Source organism: Podarcis muralis, chromosome Z (genome assembly GCF_964188315.1).
Source record: "Podarcis muralis chromosome Z, rPodMur119.hap1.1, whole genome shotgun sequence".
Lineage (NCBI taxonomy): Eukaryota > Metazoa > Chordata > Lepidosauria > Squamata > Lacertidae > Podarcis > Podarcis muralis.
Genome location: NC_135673.1, coordinates 40782044 through 40804395, shown reverse-complemented (window position 1 = coordinate 40804395; position 22352 = coordinate 40782044). Strand labels below are relative to the sequence as shown.

The following is a 22352-nucleotide window of genomic DNA, read 5'->3' as shown; positions in this document are numbered from 1 at the left end:
CTGAGCTCCTCCTATCTTTCTTCCTGATCTGACCAATCCCTCCAGGACACCACCACATGGTTTATAGCAAGTGCTACAGTAGTGAACCTCCTACATCAGTAGGGGTTTGGACTAGAAGATCACTGAGGTCCCTCCCAACCCTAGGATTCTACTGTGTGCTTCTAAACCTTGTCTTATTATTGTTCTCTCACTGCTTTTCTAAAAATAAATAAATAAGATGATGCCTCTCAAAAGGCATGGTTTTCTCCCCCTGCTCCAGTTACTTTTCGTTTTGGAACCAATGGATTTCCTTGAAAGTACGTGTTGGGTGGCTGCTGTTATCCTTATTATTACAACCTCTCTCCTCATTTTGCTTAAATAAAAGGTTATTTTATTTGTTCTCTTGGGGAAAGGAATCATTGCTTTATATTTGTTTTCATTAGACTCTCATAGCTTTTGCTGGGTGTTATTTGCAGTGGTCTGGGGTCAAGGATTTGCACTCACAGAAAAAAAGGGGGGAAGAAGATGTTCTTGCATGGCTAATGTGTTCACTTATGTGGGTGGCTGACAAAAAAAGGACCCCAATCTCCTTTATTATAAGGTGAAGGTGTGAAGAAATGACCTCAGTAAGAACAGACACTATACAGTGGTACCTCGCAAGACGAATGCCTCGCAAGATGGAAAACTCGCAAGACGAAAGGGTTTTTTGTTTTTTGAGCTGCTTCGCAAGACGATTTCCCCTATGGGCTTGCTTTGCAAGACGGAAACGTCTTGCAAGTTTGTTTCCTTTTTCTTAACACCGTTAATACAGTTGCGACTTGACTTCGAGGAGCAACTCATAGCACACGGTGTGGTAGCCTTTTTTGAGGTTTTTGAAGACTTTGGTGATTTTTGAAGCTTTTCCAAAACTTTTCCGACACCGTGCTTCGCAAGACGAAAAAAATCGCAAGACGACAAAACTCGTGGAACGAATTAATTTCGTCTTGCGAGGCACCACTGTACTTTGGAAGGTTGTTCCAAAGTGGAGGTAGGGAACTTCAGCTCAAATAAATGAAGACCTAAACACATTAGAGAACACCCAATTCTGCTTGAAAGAATGAGGTTCATGACTATCAGATTTTGAAGGCGCACGACTATCCTAGTCTCTGCTAAGAAATCAGACAAAGTACTTGAAGGTTGATCTTATAAAGGAGCTTTTGGTTATTCCAACGTGTCATTCTGCCAACTATCCTGATTCCCATTGTGTTGCCTTCCAAAGGCTGACACTTGTCTGCACAAAAAGGATGTGCATTAGCTGAAAATGTGTGTGCAATTCTGAAAGTTTTGGTTTGTGGGTGGAAGGATCAAACACAATCCATTTTCATTTTTTAGTTTATCATCTTCAAAAAATTGCAATTAGAACTTCAGAATAAATTTACTTGCCCAGCCCATGGGGTCATCTAACCCAGCATTGTGGTAATGCTGTGATAATGACCATGATTAATATTGAACAAAAAGTATATAACATGTTAGCATCTGGAAAATAATCTTCAGCTCCTTATTGCCTAAGCCCCTTGGTGGAGGCATTAATGCAGGAGCTCATAAACTATCAAAACCACAACTTTATATACCTCACTATCAGTTTATATGGTTTTGAAGGCTGGTCATTACCACATTCACACCATACATTTAGAGCACTATCATACCACTTTTAAAAAGTCAAAAGAATTCTGGGAGCTGTAGTTTATTAAGGGTGCTAAAAATTGTTCAGAGGCCCCTCGTAGAGTTGCCATTTACAGAGTAGTTTCACAGACAATCTTTCTTCCCAGGGAACTCTGGTAACTGCAGCTCTGTTGTGGGAATGGGGGATCTCCTATCCACTCTCTGCACCCTTAGCAAACTACAGCACCCATAATTCTTTGGGAGAAGCCACATCTGTTCAAAGTGGTATGATAATGCTTTAAATGCGTAGTGCAGATGCAGCCTAAGTCTCTGATCCATGACTAGTTCTGTTCAAGTGTTATATTATTCCTGTGTTCACAATACAGTGGTACCTCGGGTTACAGACGCTTCAGGTTACAGACTCCGCTAACCCAAAAATAGTACCTCGGGTTAAGAACTTTGCTTCAGGATGAGAACAGAAATTGTGCTCCGGTGGCACAGGAGCAGCAGGAGGCCCTATTAGCTAAAGGGGTGCTTCAGGTTAAGAACAGTTTCAGGTTAAGAACGGACCTCCAGAAAGAATTAAGTTCTTAACCAGAGGTACCACTGTCATAGCTGTCAACTTTCAGATTTGAAAATAAGGATCAGCAGCCTTGAAAATAAGGGATCAGCAGCCTCACCTGCCCTGGGGACAGTCTACGGGATAGCTAACAATCCGGGATCATAGCTGTCAACTTTCAGATTTGAAAATAAGGGATCAGCAGCCTCACCTGTCCTGGGGACAGTCTACGGGATATCTAACAATCCGGGATAGCAGCAGGAAGCAGCAGGAAATGGTGCTGGAATAAGGGAATTTCCCGCAAAAAAGGGGAAGGTTGACAGCTATGACCACTGTTTATCTTAAGTGACGGTTAGATTCCTCCTCCTTCGTTCTGTATTGTCTGAGCAGGAAGGAGGATGGGGACTGAACTCAAATTAGTTGGTGCTGCCTATTGCAAAAACTGCCACTACTGCAAATATACAAGTTCAGCATGAATTGTTGCTAAACTCCACTTATGCTTAGCCTCTCTGCCTTCCACTTCACCGGTTGCAATGGGTAGCCACCACAACTGCCATTGCTTATTATCTTTCTGATATGATTCTGCTCATTGAGCTACCACGTTTTAGTGCAATCACTAGTGTTCTTCTGTGCAACACCTCCAATTCCTCCCCCTGCACCAATAATCCAGATGAGTCAGCATGTAAATTCCCCGTCTTATAGAACAGCAAAATAGCACATATATTTTTGATGCCTTTATTGCAACCCACCTTAATCCTTTGGCATTGGTCCCTCTTTCTCGACAGGGTTTTGTGCACTCTTCACTTACCGCAACATATGGTTCTGTTAGACTCTCTGCCTCCCATTGTTGGAATTCAAGTTTATCATGGAGGCGGGGGCGGGGGGGGGGACTCAAATTGCCAACACAATCACTGGGGTGCATGCTCTAGAATCCTAAGGAAATCTCCCACTGACCAATCAGGTTAAATGTAATCAGAGAAATGTCACTACAGGCGAATATAAAAGTTTAGCATGAATGTTGGTTCTGACATCGGATCCCCCAGAGGCATTTCCATGGTTCAGTTATCAGGAATATAATTCTTACCAAGGCAACAGAAAGGACAGGGGAGGATTCCTTGTTGGTTTTCTATCTTTGATGAAATGGATTTTTATATAAAAATACACACACGCACACTCACACACATACACTGCAGTGCCTAAGCTTTAATAAAATGCTAGATAAATTTGGATCCTGATATTAGAATATTTGCCTCTGAATACCAGGTACAGGAGGGCTATAGCCTTCAAACCTTCTGCGTGGAATTCCTGGAGCTGATCGCTATGGGAAGCAACACACTGGATGAAATGAACCCTTGGCTGATCCAGCAGGGCTCTCACATCCCCTTGATATTGTGAGGGCCTGAACAGGTTAATAGGCCCTCCCTCTAACAAACCCTCCAAAATTTCTTTGATGAAAATAGAGATGGCCCCATATGTTCCAACATTTCTCTGATGAAAATAGGGACATCCTAAGGAAAAGCAGGATATTCTGGGATCATATCAGAAACCGGCTTCTGTAAATCTGGGACTGTCTCTGGAAAATAGGGACACTTGGAGGGTCTGACACAAAAACATTATAAAACATAAAAAAACTTCCATATACAGGGCTACATTCAGATGGCTTGGGGGTAAGATAACTCCATGCCTTCCAATATTTCTCTGATGAAAATAGGGACAGCCTAAGAGGGATGTGGGTGGTGCTGTGGTCTAAACCACAGAGCCTAGGGCTTGCCGATCAGAAAGTCGGTGGTTCGAATTCCCGCAACGGGTGAGCTCCCGTTGCTCGGTCCCTGCTCCTGCCAACCTAGCAGTTCAAAAGCATGTCAAAGTGCAAGTAGATAAATAGGAACCGCTCTGGCGGGAAGGTAAACGGCGTTTCCATGCGCTGCGCTGGTTCGCCAGAAGCGGCTTAGTCATGCTGGCCACATGACCCGGAAGCTGTACGCCGGCTCCCTCAGCCAACAAAGCGAGATAAGCACCGCAACCTCAGAGTCGTCCGTGGCTGGACCTAATGGTCAGGGGTTCCTTTACCTTTACTTAAGGAACAGTAGACCATTCTGGGATCAAATCAGAAACCAGGACAGCTTCTGTAAATCCAGGACTGTCCTTGGAAAATAGGGACTCAGAGGATCTGCTCTAATACTGAACTTGGGCAAGATATGCTTGATAGCTTTGCAGTTAATGTAGACCCACTCCACAAAAAAGGAGGCATCTGTATGTACATGGGAGCCTCAAAGTAAGTAATATGGTGGGAGGAACCCTAACAAATCCACTATAGGGAAGAACACCCAAGTTTCTTGTTTTTTCCGATCTTAAGCTCAGTTCGCCACATTCATGCATCAGTTTGCATTTTTGAAAAGGCCTTGTGCAAATTTATCAGCATCTTAGTGTGCCCACTGTCCCCTAATACATGCATTTTTGCACACATTTTGTTTGGACAGGGAAGTGCACCACAAAACTTGAAGAAGTGTGCATTTCAATTGATCACTGCATTCTGGTTTGTGTATTACTTCAGAAAGCACATATGAAGTTAGTTCATATGAAGATGTGAACTGAAATGAATTTCTTGCCAATATTTATGTATGCAACTATGGCGGCAAGGTTATTGATTGCCCAAAATTGGAAAAGCAGCAGCCTCCCAACTAAAACAGACTGGTTATCTAAAGTGATGGAATACTTCCATATTGCCGAACTAACAGGGAGGATAAGAGGAGATATGGTACAAAAAGTGAATAAGGAGTGGGCTAGCTTTAAGGAATACAGTCATACCTCGGGTTGAAGTAGCTTCAGGATGAATATTTTCAGGTTGCGCTCTGTGGCGACCCAGAAGTAACAGAGCGTGTTATTTCTGGGTTTCACTGCTCGCACATGCGCAGACGTTCAAAATGACATCAAACGCATGCACGGAAGCGGCGAAATGCAACCCGCACAGTCGTGTCTTATGTTTACTTCAGGATGCAAACAGGGCTCCGGAACGGATCCCGTTCATATCCAGAGGTACTACTGTACATCAAAAATTATGTGGAAAAAGTAGAATTTCTGACAGATACTGAGTGAATCCAGAAAATGATTAGAGTGAAAGGAGAGTAAATTTAAGATACAAGAAGAGATTAAATAAATAATGAAATGCGTTTAAGCTAGTTGGAAAAATAAAGTAGCGTAACAAGAACAGCTGGAAGTCAAGTCACTTGGTGGGTGTCCGTATGGGGTAGGTGTGTAGGTATGTTGATATGTATAGTATAGGTAGGTATTATATAGAGTAATGTAGGTATGTTTTGTGTTATGAAAATTAGGTAGTGTGTTGTGTACGTGTATTGTGTAAATGTATATGTATGTGTTTTATATGTTAATAAAAAAAGAAAGAAAAAAGAAATGAATTTCTTGCCAACCCCTAATCATGGCTGGTGACTGAGGCTGGCATTTCCTGCCCCCATCCCCAAAACACACTTAAAAACAAAACAAAAACACCTGATAGTGCTCCTGGGAAATATTCTGTGTCACGTCACAAGAGTCACACTCATTCAGGCATTTAGAGTACAAAGGTAGCAAAAGGGCTGCCAGCTGGAACTCAATTACTGCTTTAAGCCTGTCTTTGTTGTTTAAAGGGAATAAAAAAATGTTAAGGAGGACACTCTACCACATCAGCTCATGCTGAGAGGGGGGCAGAAAGAGCACTGCTCTATTGTTTCCAGACCCCGTGCATCTACCTGCTCACACTTTTAAAGTTTTGAACAATTTAATGACCTCTTTACCCAAGTATGCACACCTGAATTTTGGTTGTTGCAAATCTTAAATCCTTCCCTCATCCTCCACAATAAATTGCCATACCTTCTGTTGCACCAAATGTAGCATTACCAGCCTAAAATCAACTGGTGAAAGATCCACAGTAATAAAACTGGTTAACAACTCATAAAACTCAATACCTTTGTATTGTTTGGGGTTGCCATTGAGGGGAAAACGGAGCTCTTCTACCTGCAAGCATGGCAGAAATCCAGCTAGTCAATTCCAGCTAGTTCACTCCAGTGAAAGAGGGTGCAAATTTGCGTATGACGCAACATATATGCACTTTTTTTTTTTTTTTGCAGCCCTCAGCAACATTTGAGGCTCTCGCACTGCCCAAAGCTATATAATTAAGTTGCTGGGGAAATCATGTGAATTCATCAGCTGACCGATATGTGTGTAACTGGTTTAATTTCCAAAATTAATAAGAGCCAACTGGCAGCACTGCAGGGCTGTAGCACAGCAGTTGGGCAAGGAAGAGGGTCTGTGAGAGTCCCTGCTTTCCCCACATAATAAACAGGCACCCAGACAGCCTGGCCACACTATTGTGTTCCTATTAAATATGGCCCAGGGATAGGAAACCTGTGGTCCTCCAGACATTGCTGATCTACAGTACCCATCATCCCTGTCCATGTTGCCAGGGATTCACAGGGGTTGGGGTCCCAACAACATCCAGAGGGCCTCTGGATCTCCATCCCAATTAAAGTCATGATTTCCAAACTCATCTATAAATTGGCATACAAAAATTCTGTGCAGATTGGTGCTCTCTTTTGGCCTCTCTCTCCCCCCACCCCCAGCAACGGAGGGAGGGTCCCTGACTTCTAATGTCTTACCTAGCATAAAAATTGGCAGCCATATTTGCAAATGTGTCAGGAAGCAATCACCGTGCACAGCAGCCTTTGCTGCAAACGCAAACCAGGTGTGAGAATCACAAGGCATGGCAAAAGAATCAGTGGTGGTGGTGGTTGTTTTCCCCACAGTCTGCACCCAATGGCAATGAAGTGTGATGTTATTACAAACTGCAAGGAGTACTATCTAGCAACTCCCTCTGGGGCTGAGGTTAGCAGCAAATCAGCTTTGTTCTTAGCTGAAGCTGTGGTTTTCCTTCCTTTCAGGAGAGCAAATTTTACATCTTTGTTTTTGTCCCCTAAGCGGATTCACTCAGGACTCTGGATGGTGATCAACGCCGACCAGCATAAACTGAACTTTTATATCTGCTAATAAAAATAGCAGAATCCGTATTTTAGGCAAAGGTGCAATCTTTATTTCTTTTTTAAAAAAATCACAACCTAATGTGGAGAACTGAATTTAACATTATAAAAATGAGAAACTGAAAGAAACAGAAATTAGCAGATTCTTTCATCCCTAGTGAATTCCGAAGTCCTACAGTTGAGTTGTGTGGTAATACAACAGCCTGTGGTTTGCTAATGCTGAATTTGCAAATCATGTGGCTTCATCAGCTGATCAATATGTGTAAAATTGGTTTAATATGCAAAATTTATATAAAGAATTTTACAAAATTATTTATTATTAATAATACTAAAAGTGCCTGGAAATCTCCGGGCTACTATGAAGTTGCCAGAACATGCATCCACAGACAATTTGTGCTGATGAGTTTTAGCCATCACGGATTTTGGATTTATGTTTTATTTCAACCAATTATGGTGGCAGATAGTTTATTTCCTGGTGCTTTTGCCTGAAATGTTTCAATCCAGAGCGGAATATTTGCAGCTGATTTGTTAAGTTCTTGAAAAATGAGGCCTTGTAATGGAAACGCTGACAGTCTTAAACTACGGTAGCATCAGCAGGCAGAGGAAGATTAATGGCATACCGACACGCTGCAGAATGCATTACTTTCTATACTCTGCTCAGAAATGTCAAGGTACCCAAGCTGTGTCTCTTAACTGTGGTTCGTGTTGGGCGACACAACATCACGCGGATGGTTGGGAGACATGAATTGGAAGCCAGGGTGAATTATGTTCAGATCACAATCGTCACGCTTCCTTCTAGCATCATGACAGAAACGAATCACTGTCAGGGTCATTAGGATTTCAGCTATGGTGGCTGGAACCTGGGCTAGTGAGGATCTTTAGGTTGTGTTAGAGTGGTTGTGCGTCCTGTGTTAGTCCTGAGACCTTTTGCATGCGAAACATGATGTCATGGACTGGTTGGGCACAGAGGAATGGTGGGAGGAACCATCTGGGGAACCATCATGGGAAGAAGGCTCTGAGCCTGGGGATTGGTGGTCGGACAAAAATGAGTGATCAGGGGGAGAAGGGGAAAAACTGGGAAGAGGAGGTGTTAGAACCTGAATATGTAATAGGGCTTAGTTAGCTATGGGAGTCTGTAGCAGAGAGAAGCCTAGAATCAAGGTAGAAACTGAAGCAGGAAAGTGGGATGAAGGAGGCCAAGAGGCAGAGATGAAGAGTTCTGGCTGGTGAAGAGTCACTGGTATCTCCCCCTCCTGCTGCAACAAGCTCCCCTCCTCCTGTCTCCAAGAACCAGAAGAGGCATGAAAAAGGTGGAGGAGAGGTTGGCTTCACGTAGGCGTAGACCCTGATTGCGTGGAAAAAACCCTGGAGACAAGGAGACCTAGACAGCTGTGAGGAGTCAGGGACTTCCATTCTCGGCAACTGCTTTTCATGGAGTAAGTCCACTGGGAATGAGCTGCTCTGCTCAATAAGCCTGACACTCAACCAAGTCTGTGGAGATCATGATTTTGCTAATAAAGAGTTAATGCCAACTCTGAAATGTGTGATTACTGACAGGCACACACATGTGCTGTAATACTGGGCTACATCCCTTCTTTGTAACTGGCTCCATTTGCTCCAAATATTCTAGCTGTAGGGGGTTAATTTCACCAGCATTTGGACCTGGGTACCTGGCAATATAGCCCTCTCTGCTGTGAAGAAAGCCTGCAGACAAGAGCAGTCTATTAAGTACAAATGTAAACATCTGCTTACTCAGAAGAGAAGTATGTTGTGTGCATATATCTACATATCTATATCTGTCTGGAATTACGAGATCAGTGGCGTGGGCATCCAGGGGCTACTACATTATTAACCCCCCCAACACACACATTTAACAAAATGAAAATGAATTACTGTTAACTGAATCCTCCACTATTTCAAGCCACCTGCAATTTGATAAACAAAGAAAATAAGAGCACATTGCCAAATTCTGGAAAGGGGACAAAAAAAGAGATAGATAAATGCATTGAAGCAAGAAATGTGGTCTTATGTATAATTACAAGAAATAATGCCAAGAAATGGAGTACTCAGACATTTCTTTTTTTAAAAAATGGGAAAAGGGAAAGAATAAAAAATTCCTCCCTGTATAAAAAGTACTGGCTTGAACAAAATTATTATTAATGATCAATTATATAATTGTACGTAATGATGAAGATGATGATAATGATGATGTTATCCATACAGATCCTGAATAATGGAAGTTTTCAGGTAAGGTCACTGTTGTGCTCAAACAGTTTGTATAGGTGGCAGGAACTCCAGGATAATCAGAAAAATTCCTAGCGGGAAACACAGATTCCTCAGAGCTCAAGGCCTCAGATGCTGGGAGACAACTGTAGCCCTCTAGATTTCATGACATGGCTCTCTTACTCAATGTCGCATACAGCCATGTGGTTTGCAAGTCTCCATTCACCTGCAAAAGGCAAGTGTCCAAAAACTGCCCCAACCTGAGAAGACATACAAGTCATCAGCTTTGTAGTTGATGCCCTCCAAAAGTTTTGAACTACAGCTCCCATGAGCCTTAGACAACTTGGCCAATGGTTGGGGATGGTAGGAGTAGTAGTTCAAAACATCTGGTGGGCACTAGGGTAGGGAAAGTTGCCCTATTGGCTTTTAATGTCACCTGATTCTGGTTCGGTGGGAACCTGAAGTACCACTCACCAGCCATCCTTTAGCATCAATGCTGCAGGGCTGTCAAATAAAGCCAGTTACATAAAGTAACCCACTTGCAGCAAGCTGCCATTTTGGTGCAGGAAGCAGTGAGGTACCTAAGCTCCACAAATGTAATGGGAGGGAACTATTTTACAATCACTGAAATACTCAATTATGCATCAAATCCACTGCTTATAGCACTTCAAGTTTAACATTTTAATACAATAGCCAATCCTATTAAATGCTATCCCATCAGGGGGCCATGGGAGATGCAGTAATGGACACAGGTCACGCAATGGCATATCAGAGTCATGACCCAGACTGTTCCATTTGTTTGCTTGTCAGTCTCTCTGCCCTTGGAGCAGAGGCAGTTTGGGCTGGAAGCACGTTCAGACCTCTTTGCATTTTAAAGTTCTCCTGGGTGAACTTAAAGGCAAACTCATTCATTTTAAAAGAAGATCGCATGACCTCCTTGGTCCCCAATGTAAATGTGTGTTTAGGAGAGGTACTCCTCTGCTTGTTAAATGGCCCCTATTCAGCAAAGCTCTGAAATACATCATTTTGAGTGTGAGATCAAACCCATCGACTTGAAGTCACACAGCAATGTTGGACTGATTTGAGACCGGCAGTGGCAGTGCATGCACAAGAGGTAGGGATAGCTGACTCAGTTTATCCTTCTCTTGATTTCTCATTTTTCCAAACTTAAGCTCAGTTCTCAACATTTCCACATCAGTTTGCCGTTTTAAAAAAGCCTTACATAAAAAACCAATCAGCACTTTGGTGCTAATTTCTTCAAATATACACATTTTTATATGCAAAACAGACAGATTTTTACCAAGCACTATACCCCAGCGGGTGGCACTGTGGGTTAAACCACAGAGTCTAGGACTTGTTGATCAGAAGGTTGGCGGTTCGAATCCCTGCGATGAGGTGAGCTCCTGTTGCTCGGTCCCAGCTCCTGCCAACCTAGCAGTTCAAAAGCACGTCAAAGTGCAAGTAGATAAATAGGTACCACTCTGGCGGGAAGGTAAACGGCGTTTCTGTGCACTGCTCTGGTTTGCCAGAAGCGGCTTAGTCATGCTGGCCACATGACCCGGAAGCTGTACGCCGGCTCCCTCGGCCAATAAAGCGAGATGAGCGCCGCAACCCCAGAGTCGGTCACGACTGGACCTAATGGTCAGGGGTCCCTTTACCTTTATACCCCAGTTTAGCATGTTAATATATGCAGTTTTATGCACTCTATTTGCCCTTTCATATGCATTTTTGATACACATTACTTGGAGTAATGTATTGCAAATTTTGGAGTACTGCAAATTTCAAAGGATGGTTGTCTGGCTATTCACACCTTGTTTCAGAAAGTGTGGATTAAGTAGGTTTCCTGTTAAATGCAAACTGAATTCAATTTTCCCCCATCCATAAGTGCTGGTCACCATTGCCTTGAAGCAACTTGAAAGGATGGGGGAGGAGACTTTTACAACAGACTGTGTATGTGCAAAAGCCTGCCTGATTCTGTACTTCCAAAACTTCATTTTTCACCCAAGCAAGAATGAGGAAAAGAAAGCTGTTCTTCATGCACAGAACATAAGGCAGGCCCAAGGAGCATAGCTGGCGCATGTGTGCAGTAGGACAGATCTTCAGTGGTAGTACCTAGCAACACACTGCACACATATCCTTACAGGCCACAACATTTTGTAGACCAGACACACTATGAAAAAACAACAACCAGCAGTGTGCATACAGGAAGAGAAAGCCCTCTTGGAGTCAGAAAACAAACTTTAATCTAACAGCAAGTGTTCATAGTGTTGTGACAGTCACAGAGAATATCCAGAGTTATGCAGAAGTATGTCTCTTCTGAAATCCCCACCCACCCACCTCAGAGCCATATGCATGGTCCCCATGTATGAATGTCACAGCTTTTCTCCCCTTTGTGACAGCTGACAGTCTTTCCACCCTGGGTCTGCATGCCATTTGTTTGCTTTTCTTGTGAGGGTATTTTGGCTGGCACATCCCTCATAGCAATTGTCACAGCTTGTTGGTGGTTAAGGCATTGGGTTGGAGGGTGGGAATCGGGAAACCCACCCCACTCCCACTCCAGGGGACCTGCATACTCCATTAAAGGGGTCCAGGTGGCCATGTTTCTGCCCAGTCACCCAGACAGGGACTGAAGGGCCATAGCAACCCCCTTTCACACACACACACACACACACACACACACACACACACACACACACAAAATGGCCTGATTTGATAGGGTGATCCTCAATCCAGGATTGACCCTTCTGATCAATCAACCATCAACCAGCAGTCGGGCTAGATGATTCAGGATACACACCCAATGCCTACGCCAAAGCCTACGGACATCTGTAACCAATAAAGTCTTGGCCTCTTTAATCCAAAGAAGTTTGTCCCATGATTATTTCATCCTTTGTGTCTTGTTTACCCCACACCCCTGGCGCCGCTGGCAGCCTCACCGCACCTGGGCCCGCAACCATCACTAATACATTACCATTGCATCAATGATGTATTTCAAAATGTATCCACACACACACAAACCAAGTCTAGAATGACTTTTTTTTTGGCCGGTGCTCAGGCAAGCTTTGTCAGAGGTGTGAGGGGACATCTCTGTAACCACTTGAGATTCACCTCCTGCCACAGAGATATTCCCCTCACCTCCTGGCTTTGCAGAAAGACAGGGAAATGTCTACCACTGTCACCTGTCCCACCCCCACTTGCAGCTAATATAATGGGTTTCCCAATTCTATGTTTCCTCTGTAGTTGCCATAGAATGGTGCTATTTTAGCTACATAAGAAATGTTGGTCATGCCTGAACAGCAGAAAAGGAAAGGACTGTATGTCTAATTCAATGATGGGGAACCTCCAGTGCTCCAGAGGTTGTTCAACTCCAGTTCCCATCATCACTAGCCATCACGGTCAATGGTCAGGGATGTTGGGAGCTGCAACATATTCCTTATCCTGGTGCCAATCAATCTGCAAAGAAGTTTACTCTGAGAGCTAGTTTTGTTGAATCTGCTATTTTGTAGGGCTTGCTTTACTCAGTTGTGCTACCTAAAGTAGGTATCCAACAGAAGTGGGCGTAATTATTATGAATGGTATGAATAGTACCGGGTGTGATTATTTGTAAATACACCATGTACAGCACTTGTTCAAACCTATCCCTCATGGTTCTCTCCCATTCCTCTGCTCTCTGCTATTTGTTTTGCATGGCTCCAACTCCTCCTTCCCACCCATTAAAATTTAGATTGTAATTGTAAGATCCTTGCAGCAGAGACCCTTTATCCCCTTCTTCTTTTTTGCTACATTGACAATGCTATCATAAATATAAAATTAATCAGGATTCCCGAAGAAAGAAAGGAAAATGAGAAGCAATACAGATTAGCTGTTTCTATGATGCATACATAAGCAGTTTTATATGGGCAACAGAAACCCACTTGACATCAACTCAGAGCAGGACTTTTAGTATGACTGCCCCTGTTCTATGAAATTGCACTATTGTTGAGATCCTGGCTATCTGCACTTTCCAGAAACAACTGAAGAAATTTCTGTTCTTACACGCTTTCCCAGCTAGAAGAGTGGGTCTCTGCCATGAATGTCTACATTGCTTTGCTTTTTAAATATTTCTGCTGTTTTATCTATTTCTATTGTACATTGTCTAGAGATGCTTCCATGGAAGGTGATTAATAAGTGAATTATTATTATTATTATTATTATTATTATTATTATTATTAGGCTCGGGCTTGAAAGTTGGAGTTTGAAACATCTGGAACCAAACTGGTGAAGCTATTGCACTGTGCTTCAGAAAATGTGGTTCAAATTCCCCACAGCTCTGAATCTTAAATCAAAGCACCATTTCAAAATGCATTAAACCTGCAATTATAGTTTAGCATGATACACACCTTAGCACGCAGGTGTAGAAACCACTGTCTTGAACCTCTGCTGCATGAAACCATATGGAGTCTTCGTCTTTGCTCATTCTGACTTCAGAGAAGATAATGGGTTCTTCCAAGTCTCCTTTGTTTTTGTACCACATAAGACGAAGGCCTGTGCTTTGAGCCATGCTGTAGTTGGTCCTGATGTAGCTGTAGAAAAGGGCGCATTTCACTCGAACGGGCTCACCTGCCAAAGCCATGTATTTCTTGAGATCCACTAACCAGTCGATGCAACCATCCACTGCAAACAAAAAGAATAAGTATATATACAGTATGTGTGTGTGTGAGTGTGTGTGAGTTTGTGTGTGAGTGTGAGTGTGAGTGTGTGAAAGTTTCAAAGTCTCTAATAGGGCAGAACCCATTGAAATTAATATATCTAAGTTAGATATATGCCCATTAATTTCAGTGGGTCTGCTCTGAGTAGGACTAACATTGGATCCAAACCATTGTTCCCTACCTGTTGGCAGTCCTACGGTAAAACATGGAAAATGGAAACACAAAACAACTTAGGAAACTGATATAAATTAATCTCATCCCTAAAGAAATAACAATTGAAACAATGCTATTTACCACTCCATGATAAGACATGAGACTAATTAAAAAGTGATGGTTTACATTACCCATTTTGACATAAACACTCTAGGTAATTATTAGAGGGCATTGGTGGCTTCACATGTCCCCATTCCCTTTTCTATGTTTCTTTCATTCCTGCTGCCAAGATGCACCATCCTTAATTAATAATTCTAGAGCTTTCACCTCAACCACTTGACCCAATTGACCAGTTTAGTGATTGCAATTTTCTTCCAATAGAAAAAACACACACCTAGAATGGCATCTGTTCTCAAAACCACCTCTTCCACTTTCCTTTTCCTCTTTCTAGTGAGCTATGTTTTGTGTAAAATACTGATTAGTGGTGGAGACAAAATCCACACCATGTTTAATTTTGACTTGAAGGCCACCCCGCAAGGCATTTATTAGAAACCAATTAAGATATGTACTTGAGTGTACAAGGACTTGAGAGATTCCACAGAAAACATTTATAATTTTGACAGAAAAGAGGAAGAGGCTAACTTTTTGTGTTTCATGCAATACCCTAGTCATTTAGCTAGTTTTCGTTCCCACCCCAAGGCCCCTTCTTATGCTTTCATGGTGACATGGGTACCACTGCAATATGGCTCTTTCCCAGGCCCACCCGGGAAATTCCAGGCAATGTGGGAGGAACTCCTTGGGGCAGGGCTACAGCTCAGTGAAAGTGAAAGGTCATTTCATACCCTCCAACTGCCCCCCAAAACACCAGGATCGTCACAAAAAACCATTAAGCCCTCAAAGCTTCTCACTTTTTCAACACAGTCCCAAATTCCCAAAGGGCCTTCCCTTCAGTACAGTGTTTCAATGTGTTACTGGAAGCTCAGATCCATGTAGCTCTCTAACACATTTCTTAGATCTATCCCTCCCTTCCCTCCCTCTACTCAATATGGTGCCACTTCCTGTTTTTATGAAAACAAGATCTGGGTCACCTGTGTTTCCCAAACTTAGATCTCCAGCTGTTTTTGGACTATGGTTCCCATCACCTGACCATGGTCCTGGGAGCTATAGTCCAAAAATAGCTGGAGATCCAAGATTGGAAAACACCAAGATAGATCAATACTCTGTGTAGGGCAGATTCCTATGTTACAACTGTATACTGTAGTTTGCATGGAACTTAACCCTGCTCCCTCAGTCAGTTGGTCTCCCATATAGAAAGGGGGGATGAAGGGAGTGAGGTCATTCCCATCAGCTCCAACCAGCATTAGCAGTGGCCAGGTATTATGGGAATTTTAGTTCAAAACATCTGGAGGGCAGCTCATTGGCTTACCCTGGAATAGTTTTTGATGATAAGAGTTCTCCAGTGTGAAGTACTTGTGGAAGCCATTTTTCTACCATTGTGATCTGGCAACTCCTGCAACTAAGCTGGTGCCAAACATCTGCTTTCCTTTGGACTGCATCAGCGAGGCCAAGAAGTGGGTCTTGTCATCTGGGCAGCCTAGGATGTCCATACACACTGCCCAGGCTTGTGCCCTGGGGAGGTCAGGAACAATGTGAGAGGCAGCAGTTACAAGTTACCAGTCTCCACAGTCACAAAAGGTGTTGTGATTTTTCCAGCAGTTTCACTTCATGCCCCCCACCCCCCTGAGGCATACTCCATTGTAGATAGGTGCCAACAACTGGGCAAAAGCCATTCTGGTTTCTTACAACATCCCCTCCCCCCGTAGTGTTTTAGGGTAGAATGTTTCATTGCAGCACTACTCAGTGCAAGCGATATTGCTACATTTAACAGCCCGTTCGTTCCCTTCTTTAAAAGCGGAGATAAAAAATAGTTGAGGCAGAGAGAGAGAGAGAGTTGCAGCCCAAGTCACTGCAGCCCAAGTTTCCTACCCTTCTCCAGGGATGAAGCACCAGGGACCCTTCTGATACTGCTGAGCTGCTGCATCATCCCTGACCACTAGCCATGCTTGGCTATCAGAGGATGGAGTCCACCACCTCTGGAAGCCCACAGTTTCCCTCATCCCTGCAATGCAAGTGTGTGATCTACAATCACCTTGGGTGAATTATGGCTTCATGAATGTAGCAGTAGCTCACTTGCATCTAAGAGCATGCCAAGCATCATGAGCTTCTGGATTCTTCTGAGCAAAAGGCAAGAACTCCTTGCTTCCCTCACCAGCAGGCTGACTTCCTCCCTCTGTCTTTCTATCATACCTCCCCCCCCAAAAAACCCCAGCTCATAATGGTGAGTGGCTGGGGAGACCCAGCCAGATGAGTGGGGTATAAATAATAAATTATTATTATAAATTATTGTAATGGGAAAAGATGAGTAGTCAAAACTAGCTAATTGCATCAGGCTCCCCCAAAAAAGCTCAACAACTTTGATCAATCCAATGGGTAGATCATTGCCAGTTTATCTTAGATTTTAATCTTTAAGCTGTTGTTGTACACTGCTTTAAATGTATATTTTATTCTTGTGAAAGGTGTTCCAGTTGTGCTTTGCGAGCTGGTCTTTGACCATAATAAATGATGATGATGATGATAGTGGGAGTAGATCACAGTCTCTTGGGAGTTGGACATGCCTGGCCTAAGGAGAAAGGCCATCAAGGTGTAATTGCTGGATAGTGGCCAGTCAATGATGCACTGCCTGAGCCCTGGGTAAATAGCAGAGTTGGGAGATGGAAGTAACAGCGGGTGTGATGTCACAAAGTAAAAATGTATCCCTTTCAAATTTAGAGATGGGCTTGATGAACTGCTGTGAAAGCCAAAGCCTTCTTGGCAGACTGGCTGAAGGCAGGCTGGGAGAGAGACATGGAGATGTCTGGAATCCAGTGCTGGGCTGCTTTGAAGAAATCTCTCTCCACTGAAGATTTTGCTGTAAATGTGTCTAAATAAATAATATCTCAAAGACACTGCAGACTCCTCTGTGCCTTATCTTCCCCAAAGGAACATCGACCCTGGTTGAGCCCTGAGACGCCTTGGAATCTCATGCCCCACTCAGCAGAAATTGGGGTGGCCAGTACCACTGGTTATGATCGCACTGTTGGCGTACAAAGATCTCTCCTAAATCCATCACTTACCAAAATCCCAGCCCTCTTTGACAGTTCTCTCTAGCTCTTAATTATTTTTCTTTAGTTACTTTAAGCTCCTCTCAAATCCCTTCAAATCCAGGCTTAGAAGACTAATTTCCAAATCACAGCATCTCAAATTTAATTACAGTGTGGTCACTTGAACTGAGCAAGTGAACCATATTTCAAATGCATTTTGCATGGTTCAGCTAAATTTCCATTTGTAAACCTTTGTCATGTAAGGTTTCAAGACAGGTTAAGTTCAAGAGACAGCAGGCATGATCTGAAAACTAACGTAAGAGTCATATGTAAAATAAATAAAATAAAATGTTCTTGGTGTTAATGTCACACCAAATCCTCTTTTTCAGAAAATGTAACTGAAAAAGAGCCTGAAAAACCTAGCCACTGTGTCTGTCCTATTGCACAGACAAAAACATGGATGCTCCTGGATATGAATGAGTGGAGCTAAGGCCAGAGTTCACAGGTCAATCTCTGGCATATCAGGCTAGGATTGGGAAAGATTCCAGTCTGAAATACTGGAGTCATGCCGCTATTCATTGTGTGGTCAGTATTAGACCAGATCAGTGCTTCCCAAACTTGCATCTCCAGCTGTTTTTGGACTACAACTCCCATTATCCCTGGCTAGCAGGACTGCTGGTCAGGGAACTGTAGTCCAAAAACAGCTAGAGACCTCAAGTTTGGGAAACACTGAATATAGACCAATACTCTGTGTAGGGCAGATTCCTATGTTACAACTGCAAACTGTATCAGCAGAACAATTTGCATGGAGCTTAACCCTGCTTCCTCAGGGAATAACCTTTCTGAATATTCTCTGCATTATGCATCTGATGGTTAAACAATCACAACTTGTTTCATGGCATCATAAGATGGTGAATAAGCATAGATATGAAGCAAATTAGATTAAATAAAAAAAGGACCTCAGAGTGACCTTAACAAGGGCTGAACATTTATCTTTCATTGCTTAGAGGTTGCTTGTTTGAACAGCTTATTAAAAGTGGATCTTAAGGTTGCCCTAAGAAATCAAATACAGCTAACCCTTTAGACCAAGAAAACAGGCAGTCTATATTCATCCCTGTCCTTGGTTGAATGGTACACGTGGCTTTGGTTTGTGTAAACAAAGTCTGCTTGATTTGACATTTAGGGCAGTGCTTGTACTGAAAGCATCCTTGTTGTTGCTTTCAAAGTGAGAGATCAAGAACAATCCATCGTTTTCATGTTATTTCACCATTCATAGGCTTGATTGTCATGATAATGGACTTCTTCCGCAATCCTCATCAAGCTTAGACTCTTGGGTAGGCATAGGACAAAAGCCATGATTGTAACCATCTGCTCAAAAAGAGCAGATGAAGAGGGGCTTCACATAGCCATAATGGGCAGCTATGCCCTTTCTACCTCTTCCCAGCCATGCCAGGTGCACAGCAATGGGCAAGGACAGAGATGACATACCAAGATTCACCCCTCCAATAGGGAGATGGCAGAGCTCAATGGTAAAAGACATACTCTGCACGAGGGGGATCCAGAATCTAGTTTACATTTCTATCCCACCTTTCCTTCAAGGAGTTCAATATTGTCCTCTTCCTCTCCTTTTTATCATCACAACAACACTGTAGGTTAGGCTGAGAGTGAGTGATTGGCACAAGGTCACCCAGAGAGCTTCATAGCTGAGTGGGGACCACCGGCAACTCCCGCCAGCCCCCCCTAAGGCACCCACAATTGCTGAGCTTTTTTTCAGAGATAGCCCTGCACAAGCTGAGGACCTGGAAGGGGCAGTGACTCCAGGGCCTCGCAGCACATGTGCCACACAGTGCCCCCCTGCCCCCCTGGCCCTGCTATTGGTGGGGATTTGAACCCTGGTTTCCCAGATCTTGGTCTAACACCCGATTCACTATACCACACTGGCTAGTATCTTAGGGAGCAGAGCTAGAAAAGCATGCTCTCTGCTTGAGAATCTAAAGAGCCTCTTTCAGACAGGGCCAACTAGCCAATACATAAAACGGAAGATTGCATTTTCTGAGTTTGGGGTTTTATTTTTTGAAAACAGCAGGCATGTGGGGGGCAGCGTAGTGGCAATCAAGACCAAGAGCATTCTGTACAATAAAGAAAGTTTAATATATTCCCTGCCATGCTATGGCTCCAATGGAAATCTCTCTCGCTACCTCAAGCTGTTATTTCCCCTGGGATGGAATTTGGCATTGTAAGGAAGGACCAAAATTCAGAGGTAGAGCCCATGTCATATATGTAGAAGGTCTTGGGTTCAATCCCTATGCATCCCCAGGTATAGCTGCATAAGACCCCTGTATGTAGATCATTGAAGATCTACTGCCAGTCATTGTAGATATAATGCACTAGGTAGATCAATGGTCCGAACTAGTATAAGGCAGCTGCTTATATGCACATGAATATGGCTTCAAGGTGTGTGTGCTTTACATCAGGACCAATTTGTTCTTGGCATCTGTCTGACTCAAGAGACAATAGAGTGTGGATCCTGGGGTGAATCTAAACTGCTGGAGAATCACAGCGCCTGCTGTGGCTGCAGAGACTGGTAACTCATAACTGCTGCTTCCCATGTTGTTTTTGCTGCATTAGCAGCATCAAAGTGACCTCCCTGGGGTGCAAGCCTGGACAGTGTGTATGGAGGTTCTGGGTTTCCCAGACGACAAGACCCACCTCTCGGCTTCACTGATGTGGTCCAGAGGAAAGCAGAGCAATATGTTTGGTGCTCGCTGGGCTGCAGGAGTTGCCAGACCACAACGATAGAAAAACAGGTACCACAAGTACTTCACACTGGAGAATTTTCATCATCAAGGTAAGCCACTGTGTTGCCCTCCAGATGTTTTGGACTACAATTCCCTTCATCCCTGGCCACTGGTAATGCTGGTTGGGGCTAATGGGAGTCATAGTCCAAAGAATTACTTGAAGAACTGCCTTATCCCTTATATACCCAGCAGATTACTGCAGTATGCAGGAGTCTTTTTCCTAGCAGTCCCAAAGAGATCTGAAGTACCATAAGTTGGAGCAGGTCTTTTAGTGTGGCTGCTCCTGCTCTGTGGAGCAGTGTTCCGGTTAGATATGACAGGAGAAGGCATTTTTGTTTCAATAAGCTTTCCCAGTTGGATAGATATTTCTCTGCCATGGGTGCCCACTTTGCATTGATTTTTACATTCATTTGCTGTTATTTCCTGTGCTGTTTTAAACTGTTTTTATTATATTGTGCACATTGCCCAGAGACATATGTGGAAGGTGACATAACCTCAACATCTGGAGGGAGCCACATTGGCTAACCCAGAATTATACCATGTTACTGAATATGTAACAACTCCAGAGACATCCTGGGGCTGGGGCAAATTGGGATCTTTTTTTTCTTTTTCTTTTAAAAAAAGTGACATAATACATTTCCACATTGACAAGTCTGTCTTTTTCTTCAGCTGGGTCCAAATATTATTACAATTTTGTACCAAGCACAGCAGTTAATGATGGGAATAATGAAAGGATGTGGATGCCTCTGCTGAAAGGGAGCGATGTATGTAAGCCATGATTCTTCATTGTTTCTGCCTGGCTTGGAGCTCTTTCATTTGTTGCCTGGCTAAGTCTTCAACGAGCTCCAAGGAGATAATTACAAAGAGCAACATGTTCTGAGAAACTGACTGAAGACTATTTATAACAGGGTACGTAACATTTGATGACATTTAGGGGAAGGGTGGGGGGACTTGAAATGAGCTTGGACTAAATCATAATCATTGAAGAGAGGCTAATCAAACAGAAGATGACTCCCCCCCCCCCGCCCGTGTCATTTTCTCTCATTGAAAGCCACATCAAGAATGTTTCTTCTTTTCGTAGCTGTGCATGGGCTCAAATCTAGGTCAAGCTCTCTAAAGCTTATGCTGTAAAGTAAGATTCCCTCCCACCCAAGATAGTAACTGAACTACCAGTCATTGGAGCACAAAAACCGCAAGCTTTATCTGGAAAATTCCCCATGCTATTGTTTTAAACATGATGGGGGCTACAAAAATGGGGTTTCATATGCTACTATCATTCTATCTCACCCTTCCTTCAAAGAGGTAAGGGTGGTATAGCTGGATCTCCCCTCCCCACAATTTTATTCTCACAACCCAGTAAGGTTGGTGCATCAAAGCAAGCTTACCATCATTTTTCTCCTGCCCTTCTTTCAAGGAGGTAAGAGTAGTATATCCCAAAGTCCTTAGCTCAGGGGGGCACCATTTGCTTTTCATCTAGAAGGTCCCAGGTCCAATGTTGGACATCTCCAAGTAAGGCTTGGAAAGAGTCCAAGTCTGAAACTCTAGGGAGCTGCTGTCAGTCAGTGTAGACAATACTAAGCTAGATGGCCCAATGTAAGGCAACTTTCCATGTTCCTATGCAGCATTTCATCCTCACAATAGCTATGCGACATAGATGTGTTAATGGTAATCTTGCCATCATTTTATCCTGCCTTCCTTTAAGGATGGTCTGTCTTGTTTCTTTCCCCCATTGTTTTTTTCTCACAACAATCCTATGAAGTAGGTTGGGTTGAGACTGTCCCAAAGCCATTTGAGTTTGGGTCAACCTAGTTCTTATTAGATACATTAATAATTACAACATACAGCTTGTTTCAGATTATGTCTATACCAACCTATTTCCATACAAGCCAACTCCTGGGATGTGTGCCCGTGACATTTTATTCCAGAATCATTGGAAATTGTTTCTTCTAGGTAGTGCACACACAGCCTAGATCTACTGCCTTTTTGCCACCAAAAAGTGCTTCTTGAGAAATTGGTTTCATTGGTTAAAATAATAGCTCTTTGCAGATTAATTCTGCATTACCTTGCAGTGGGGACATATGAAAACAGATGAGGGCAGTTCCAACAATGGGAGTTGATCCACACCTGCCCAATAACAACCG

At 43.2% G+C, this 22352-nt stretch overlaps 1 protein-coding gene across 2 annotated transcripts in view; it reads right to left on the bottom strand.

Annotated features, from left to right (window-relative positions):
• IL1RAPL2 (interleukin 1 receptor accessory protein like 2) overlaps nt 1-22352 on the bottom strand; it is a 480231-nt gene that overhangs the window by 205230 nt on the left and 252649 nt on the right. Inside the window, exon 3 of one of the 2 annotated variants that reach the window (XM_028715697.2) lies at nt 13812-14085. The exons of the other annotated variant lie outside the window; for it this stretch is intronic. Coding sequence (XP_028571530.1) covers nt 13812-14085 — 274 coding nt within the window. The remainder of the gene's footprint in view (nt 1-13811; nt 14086-22352) is intronic. 2 annotated transcript variants of the gene reach the window in all.